The sequence below is a fragment of the Myxocyprinus asiaticus genome, chromosome 19 (assembly GCF_019703515.2).
Source record: "Myxocyprinus asiaticus isolate MX2 ecotype Aquarium Trade chromosome 19, UBuf_Myxa_2, whole genome shotgun sequence".
NCBI classification, from domain to species: Eukaryota; Metazoa; Chordata; class Actinopteri; order Cypriniformes; family Catostomidae; genus Myxocyprinus; species Myxocyprinus asiaticus.
The window spans coordinates 30,989,780-30,998,708 of NC_059362.1; the positions used below are offsets into that span (position 1 = coordinate 30,989,780).

The 8,929-nt window shown below is 35.2% G+C and overlaps 1 protein-coding gene across 5 annotated transcripts in view; it reads left to right on the forward strand.

Moving 5' to 3' along the window:
• The window catches only part of LOC127456703 (otoferlin-like), a 114,942-nt gene extending 106,346 nt beyond the window's left edge, over window positions 1-8,596 (forward strand). For 3 of the 5 annotated variants that reach the window (XM_051725197.1, XM_051725199.1, XM_051725200.1), the window contains 4 exons: window positions 3,618-3,859; window positions 3,976-4,154; window positions 4,470-4,570; window positions 7,297-8,596. In XM_051725197.1, the coding sequence (XP_051581157.1) occupies window positions 3,618-3,859; window positions 3,976-4,154; window positions 4,470-4,570; window positions 7,297-7,477 (703 nt within the window). In that variant the 3' untranslated portion in view covers window positions 7,478-8,596. Of the gene's footprint in view, window positions 1-3,617; window positions 3,860-3,975; window positions 4,155-4,469; window positions 4,571-5,673; window positions 6,445-7,296 lie in introns of those variants that run through there. The other 2 variants (XM_051725198.1, XM_051725201.1) reach the window with 2 other exon arrangements.
• The last annotated feature ends 333 nt before the right edge of the window (window positions 8,597-8,929 follow it).

Here is an 8,929-nt window from a genome sequence, read left to right on the forward strand (position 1 = left end):
AAAGGGATAATTCAACTAAAAATTTAAATGATTTCATGTTGTTCCAAACTTGTATGGCATTCTTTATTGCGTGGAACACAAAGGGAGATGTAAGGTAGAATGAGAACCTCAGTTACCATTGACTTTTATTGTTTGGAACAAAAATGCAATGAAAGTGAATAGTGACTGAAGCTATAATTTTCTTACATTCTGCCGAACACCTCCTTTTGTGTTCCACTGAAGAAAGAAAGTCATACAGGTTTAGAACAACATGAAGGTGAGTTCAGTATCCCTATAATATACAGTACTGTATGTATCAGCTCTGTATTAATTTGATAATATTAATTAAACATTTCAGTCTGTAATTAAACTATCAGTTGAGTTGAATTTCTTACACATTTTGACCTTTCTATATTTATAAGTGGTATGGTCTTGGTTGCTAGAGCTTTGTTGTTTTATTTTTCAGGCCTAATAATGTCTTGGTGGCCGATAGACTCTCTAATCAAATACTGCTTGAAAGCATAAGATGTGTTTGTTTGCATGGAAAAACCTGCTTTTACAATATGACATGTGGAATTGTTATCTAAAAAAAAAAAAGAGTAATTAATCAGCAGACTTCTTGGTAGAGCCCAGTAACCATTTTACTATCACCTCCTTAATGCTGGCACTTTTACTGTTGACTCTAGTTACTGTGTCCTGCTTAACATTTAAGGATCTCTCTCACAAGGACATGGGTTGAATCATAAAACAATGCATGTATTTGATCCATGCAGTACTATTGGTTCAATTAAATACATAATACAGTATAATGTAATGGTGCTGGGAACTGGTAAGCTCTGCAGATGCAATTCTCACAGCAGAAGTGTAGAAAAAGGACTAGATGTCAGTTCAAGTATCTTTTTCAAGTGCTATTATCAAACAGTAACAAGCAAGCACATAACTCTTCCAAGTCATGAAAGAGAAAAAAATTGTCTGTTGTTGGTTTTAAATTCTGATACAGTGGCCCCAAAAAGTATTTAAGCCACCCTTAAAAAAATAAATGAATCTCTTATAATAACCATTATATAACTATCAGACAAAATAGAATATATATATATATATATATATATAGTACTGTGCAAAAGTTTTAGGCACTTGTGAAAAATGTTGCATAGTGAGGATGTCTTAAAAATAATGACATAAATAGTTTTCATTTATCACTTAATGTCATACAAAGTCCAGTGAACATAAAAAAGCTAAATCAATATCTGGTGTGACCACCTTTGCCTTTAAAACAGCACCAGTTCTCCTAGGTACACCTGGACACAGTTTTTCTTGGTTGTTGGCAGATAGGATGTTCCAAGCTTCTTGGAGAATTCACCACAGTTCTTCTATCTATTTAGGCTATCTCACTTGCTTCTGTTTCTTCAGGTAATCCCAGAATGACTCGATGTTCAGTGGGGGGCTTTGTGGGGGTCATGCTATCTGTTGCAGAGCTCCCTGTTCTTCTATTCTATTCTATTTGCAAAATAAATGTTTGGGAGTCTAAAAGTTATATTTCATATTGACACACTAAAGCTGAAGATATAAATACCATCTTAAGACAAATGCTTTTGTGAAACATCTTATGTGCCTAAGACTTTTGCACAGTACTGTATATTTTTTTAAAATATAGGACAAATATACTGTAATTTTCAAGCAAAACATTTCACAAAAAAAGTTTGTTAGGTCTTAAATTATAAAACAATAAAGACAAAAAGTATTTGCATACCGTGTCAGATTTTGTGGACCATATCCATAGTTAATGTAAACTTTACCTGTGTTTACTCTGCTTGGACACCTGTGAATTTGTGGGGAACTCATTGTATGCCGTGATACATACAATGAGCCACGTAAATATAATTTGCCAAAAATGAAAGTATATTAGCGTGACTCGAGACAAGGTTATGTTGTTAGGTACCTGCTCTATGCCTGGCTTGTCAGGATTGAGGAGTGGCCTGGTCTCCACATGATCAGGTATGAGTTTACAACCAACATAATCACCTTGAGATCTGGCAATTTTAATTTGTTAAAAGTAATTGCAAGAACATCTTAAAAGTGAAGATACTTCTGAGAAAAGGTCCTAGCATTTAGACAGAATTGTCTGCAGATGCTACTTGCTTTGATATTTTGTTTCTAATTAAATGAAATTCATACTGTTTTATATTCCAGGTTGAATACAAGTTAAGCTCAATTGACAACATTTGTGACATAATAGAAATAAATGAAACAATTTAGACCGGTCCCTAATTTTCTTTAAAATAAAAAAGCACAAATCTGGTTTACAGTGAGGCACTTACAGTGAAAATAAATGGGGCCAATTTGTAGACGTTAAAATACTCAAACAAAATGTGTGTTAACATGATTTTAGTGTGATAAAATCTCAGCTTTTCTGTTGAAAGTTATATGCAATTTTACAACTTCACTGCCATGACGATGATTTAAACAATTTTACAGCTCAAATAATACACAAGTTTTAACTTAAGAATTAATGTAAGTGCTTTCATAAAATTATAAGCTTCACATTTCTGCCTTTAAAGGATTATTGCGGGTTCAATACAAGTTAAGCTCAGTTGACAGCATTTGTGGCATAATGTTGATTACCACAAAAAATTATTTTGACTCATCCCTCATCTTTAAAAAAAAAAAACTTACAGTGAGGCACTTATAAAGGAAGTAAATGGGGCAATTTTTGGAGGGTTTCAATGCAGAAATGTGAAGCTTGTAAATTTATAAAAGCACTTACATTAATTCTTCTGTTAAGTTGTTCAGATTGTAATTTTAGGGTTTGTTGACATTATATCATCATGGCAGCGAAGTTGTTAATTTGACTATAACTTTACACAGAAAAGGTTTGTAAGCGATTTTATCACACTAAAATTATGTTAACACATATATTGTTCATGTCTTGTGGTTATACTTTTGAAACAGTGAGTATTTTAATGTTTACGGATTGGCCCCATTTACTAACATTGTAAGTGCCTCACTGTAACCTCAATTTTTGCTTTTTTTAAAGAAAAGGAGGGACAAGATGAAATTATATTTGTGGTTATCAACATTATGACACAAATACTGTTGATTTACGTTAACTTTTACTGAACTCAAAGTATTTATTAAGTGTTTAAAAGGGTCCAAATACTTTTTGGGGCCACTGTATATACAGTATGTTTCTACAAGTATAAATATTTGGACTGTATAAAATATTTTTAAGAACATCCAACTGCAATGACCATGGGGTTCTGTAGAATTTTGATTCTTTTATCCTGTTCCTGTATATGAATAGCTCTTCCAGTGTTTGGTGGTGTTTATTACCTTGATATGTGATATAGATCATTTATATTATATGCATGTTGTCTAAGTGGTGTTGTGTCAATATTTTAGACATTTTACAAACATGAAAATGCACTTTTAAACTTTGAAACACTTCTTTGTTCAGAACATTTTTGCATGCTTTTGTTATGCCACTACAATAAGCTATAAATGACTGTATGTGTAGTTTGATGGTTTGTGCTTGTTTATTTTTTGTATAAATAAAATATTCTAATTAATATGCACATGGGCACACTATGTTGCATGGCGTCTAACAACACAAAATCATATCACATATCATTTTTTCTCAGCTGGCTAAAAGGACAACAGGAGGATAAGCAGGACACAGATGTGCATTATCACTCTCTGACTGGGGAGGGAAACTTTAACTGGCGCTTTGTCTTTCCCTTTGACTATCTCATGGCTGAGGAGAAGATAGTCATCTCCAAGAAGGAATCCATGTTTTCCTGGGATGAGACAGAGTACAAGATTCCTGCTCGACTCACCCTTCAAGTTTGGGATGCCGACCACTTTTCTGCAGATGACTTCCTGGGTATGGCGTGCATGATGTAAAAGAATATAAAAAGAACATTCATTATTTATTTATTATATATTTCTAATGTACTTGTATGTACAGTGAAATAATGCTATCTGTGTTTATTTCTGCAGGTGCAATTGAGTTGGATTTGAATAAGTTTCCCCGTGGTGCAAAAACAGCCAAGCAGTGCTCTCTCAACATGGTTCTGAAAGAGCAAGAGCTTCCTACCATTTCCATCTTCAAACAGAAGAGAGTGAAGGGCTGGTGGCCCTTTGTGGCCCGAGATGAGAATGATGAATTTGAGCTCACAGTAGGTTAAAACAGTTTAAATGAGAAAAAAATAAACTTTTGGGTTTATTGTGGCAGTTTAAACATACAAGTTACATAGAGTTTCAGCAATATATAATTTCCACATTAGAGTTAAATCTTTTCTAATAGAAACAAATGCTGTTATATTATATTAAACATGTTACTTATATTATAATAATAATTATATTATAGTAGACCTGTTTAATATAGGCGCTATATTTTAGTTTTTTTTTTTAACAGAACTACTGTATATACTGTAGACCCAGGGATATCACCAAAAGATTACCTTACTTTACCCCTAACATCCTGCTCACAGGGAAAAGTGGAAGCAGAGCTTCATCTATTGACTGCAGAGGAGGCAGAAAAAAGTCCAGTCGGCCTCGGGCGGAGTGATCCTGAGCCACTTGAGAAACCTAAGTAAGATATAAAGTTGCATATGTATATACACTTACTTCCCTTCACATGGTGACTTGCCTAGATCATCTGAGAAACAACTTAGTTTCAACATATGTATAAATATCCAATAGGGTAGACCGGGTTTGTTGTCACATTTTTTACTCCAGTGAATATTTCTTAAGGTAGGTTTATTTTTGAAAGTTAATTTCTGCATAGCCACATTCCTTAAAGGGATAGTTCACCCAAAAATAAACATTTTCTCATCATTTACTCACCCTCATGCCATCCTAGATGTGTATGACTTTCTTTCTTCTGCTGAACACAAACAAATATTTTCAGAAGAATATCACAGCTCTGTAGGTCATCACAATGCAAATTAATGGATACCAAAACTTTGAAGCCCCAAAAAGCACATAAAGGCAGCATAAAGTAATCCATAAGACTCCAGTGGTTAAATCTATATCTTTAAAAGCAATATGATAGGTGATAAGTCCTTTTTTAGTATAAATTCTCCTCCCTGCCCAGTAGGTGGCAATATGCACGTAGAATGCAAATGGCCAAAAACAAAAGAAGAAAGTGAAAGTGGAGATTTATAGTAAAAAAGGACTTAAATATTGGTCTGTTTTTCACCCAGACCTATCATATCACTTCTGAAGATCTGAATTTAACCACTGGAGTATTATGGGTTACTTTTATGCTGCGTTTATGTGCTTTTTGGAGATTCAAAGTGCTGGTCACCATTCCCTTGCTTTGTGAGGACCTACAGAGCTGACATATTCTTCTAAAAGTCTTTGTTGGTATTTAGCAAAAGAAAGAAAGTCATACAAATCTGGGATGGCATGAGGGTGAGTAAATTATGAGAGAACTGTGCATATTATACAGTTCTAGAAAAAGGAGACTAAGGAGTTCTAATACAGTAAGTAATTACAGGTAGAGAACAAAAACTGTCAAATATAATGGGGATAAGTCAGTGAAGACTGCCCCTCTAAAACTGTTCACTTCCCTTTCTAATAATCCCACTCTCCTCTTTCACGTCCTTCCTTCCTCCTTGTGACTGCCCTTCCTCCCCCTACCCTTTCCTGTTCATTTCCTTCATTCCAACCCCATCCCTGTTTTGGAAAAAGTCGTCCAGACACCAGTCTAATGTGGTTCATGAACCCTCTGAAGTCCATACGGTACTTCATTTGGCACAAGTACCGCTGGCTGATCCTGAAGGCTCTGGCCCTGCTGCTCCTCCTCCTCCTCGTTGGGCTCTTCCTCTACTCTATTCCTGGGTACCTGGTCAAGAAACTCCTAGGAGCGTGAGGAGAGGGGGAAGACCACTGGTATCCCACTCTCACTGCATCTGTTTTCTGTGTCTCTCTGTGGGCAACTTTTCAGCCTTTCAGTGTTGCTCGTCACTGTTTATTTTTTTCTTTTTGTTACTCATATTTTTTTTCAAGACCTACAACACGGACCTGAGGGTTTTGGGGGGATTTAGTGTTGTCCTTGCCACAAACAGCCTCTTTTTCGATTTTCCATTTAACCATTCCATTGCCATGGTTTCCCATCCCATTTCTTATTGCATATTTTTGTACTATAGTATGTTGACCTCAGGTCTGTGCGGTTGTCATTTGGGCAAAGACATCCAATATTTGTATTGTGGAATTTATGGTATCATACACAAAAGAGGTAGTCCTTGGCAAATGTTTGAACCAGCTCTTGAGGTTTAATTTGTATAAATAAATATTCCTTAAAAGATTTAGTTCACCCAAAATTTTTAATTCTGTCATCATGTACTCATCTTCATAGTTCCAAACCCATAAAATTCTTCTGTGAAACACAAGAGGACAAATTTTGATGAATGCTGAGGCTGTCACTGACTAACATCACCTTTTGTGTTTCATGGAATTAAAGGGATAGTTCACTCAAAAATGAAAATTCTCTCATCATTTACTCACCCTCATGCCATCTCAGATGTGTATGACTTTCTTCTGCAGAAAACAAATGAAGATTTTTAGAAGAATATCTCAGGTACTTTTTGTTGGTCCTAACATTGCAAGTGAATAGACCTTTAAAGCTCCAAATATCACATAAAGGCCACATAAAACTAAAAAGACTCCAGTGGTTAAATCCATATCTACGGAAGTGATTTGATAGGTGTGGGTGAGAAGCAGATCAATATTTAAGTCCTTTTTTACCATAAATCTCCACTTTCACTTTCAAAACGTGAAAGTGAAAGTGGAGATTTATGGTAAAAAAAAAATAAAAAAAAGGACTTAGATATTGATCTGTTTCTCACCCACACCTATCATATCGCAGGGATTTAACCACTGGAGATGTATGGATAACTTTTATGCTGCCTTTATGTGATTTTTGAAACTTAAAAGGTCTGGTCACCATTCACTTGCATTGTATGGACCCACAGAGGTGAGGTATTCTTCTAAACAAACTTCCAGCAGAAGACAGAAAGTTATACACATCTGGGATGGCATGAGGGTGAGAGTGATGAGAGAGTTTTCATTTTTGTGTGAACTATCCCTTTAAGTAAGTCATATGGGTTGGAACAAAATGAGTATGAGTAAATTATGACAGAATTCTCATTATTGGGTGAACTATCCCTTTAAGAGATTTTACAATGTTTCAATCATGATCATATCTTACTATCCACTAACATTTGTATTATCTCTCTGCTTCCATCATCCATGGTTTCAACTCACCACCTCTTCCCTGCAACACCCACCCATCTCCACCACTTCCAATCACAGCCGGCCTGACACTACCTTCCTTTGGTTTTTGAGCCCGCTGAAGGCCATCCGCTACCTGATATGCAACCGCTACAAGTGGCTCATTATCAAGATCGTCTTGGCTCTGCTGCTATTAATCATGGTTGGCCTATTTCTCTATAGCATGCCAGGCTATCTGGTCAAGAAGCTGCTGGGGGCCTAAAGTGGGGTAAAGTTGATGATGATGATTTACCCTTCTTCACTCAAGTGACCCATTTCTAATATTTGTTTTTATTTCTAATTATTTAAAGCACTGCTTTTATTTTTAATGACATCTCAAGAGTTTTCCATCCCTCACAGTTGCATTCTAAGCATAACGTATCAAATAACTTGTTTTACTAAGACTTTTACAGAACTAATTTGCATGTCTTTCCCATTTCCATGCTGGTTCAGGCTGATTTATGCTGGTTAGGTGCTGGTCTAGCTAGTGGACCAGCATAACTGCACTGTTCCCCAGCAAAAAATGCTGGCCAACCTGCTGAAGCTGATTGACCAAGGAACTCTTGCTGGTTAAGCCTGTTGGGTACAACAGCAAACCAGCATGCAAAACACAACATATTTTATGCTGATCTTTTCAACAGGGAAGATCAGTTATCTTATTTCTGTCGTTTGTTATGTTTCTCTGCCAGACTAATTATTCAGAATTAGAAAAATAAAGCTCAAGTGATTGTTTTTGGTATAAATGTATTAAATAAACTGGAATAGTAATTCCAGTATTCATTCTGGTGTTCATATGAATGCATTGCTTTAGATTCTTGGATATTTATTGTGATTGTCTAGTCTTGTAAAAGTATAATAAGCATGCAGCTTTGTCTTACAAAGATGACTTGTTCATCAGTATCTACAGTTTGAAAAATACTATGATAGGGCTGCAAGCTTTATGTAATTTGATTACACTTTGCCTTGATGTTTGCACTTTCAATTCATGACACAAGTCTACTGCACTCTAGTAAGATAATGTTGTTTACCCTTTAGAGAAACACACAAAGACAAGTAGGGAATAATGTTTCATTTGGCACTTAAAGTTTAAACAACATTCTTCATTTGGTTAGTTGATTTTGCTTGCTGTGCACATTTACGTAGTTTTATGTTTGCTTGATATTTACTGTTGCTCTATTTAATGAATAGTACATTTGACAAAGGACTTGTTTGCACTGATTTTGGGTTGTTTATATAAAAAAAAAGTGTGTATTTTTCAGTCTTGTGCAATATGGACTGATTTCTTTTTTTTTTTTTTTTTTTTTTTGTCTGTATGAAGACTTAATAAAATGAATTAATTGCAATAAACATTTTGAAAATGGTTATTTGTGTGTGTGTGTGTGTGTGTGTGTGTGTGTGTGAGACCAACTGTCCCCACAATGATAGTGAAACCTGAAATCAGCTACATTGTGGGGACCAGTCAAATGCCTTAATAATCATATTACATAATGTTTTAATATCTAAGAATGCAAAAAGCTTTCTGTGAGGGTTAGGTTTAGGGTTATGGTATAGAAAATATAATTACTTAAGTATAAAAACAATTTAAGTCAATGGAAAGTCCCCACCAAGATACAAAAACAAACGTGTGTGTGTGCATGTGCTCTGTGTATATAATCCTATCTTCTTTCATACCACA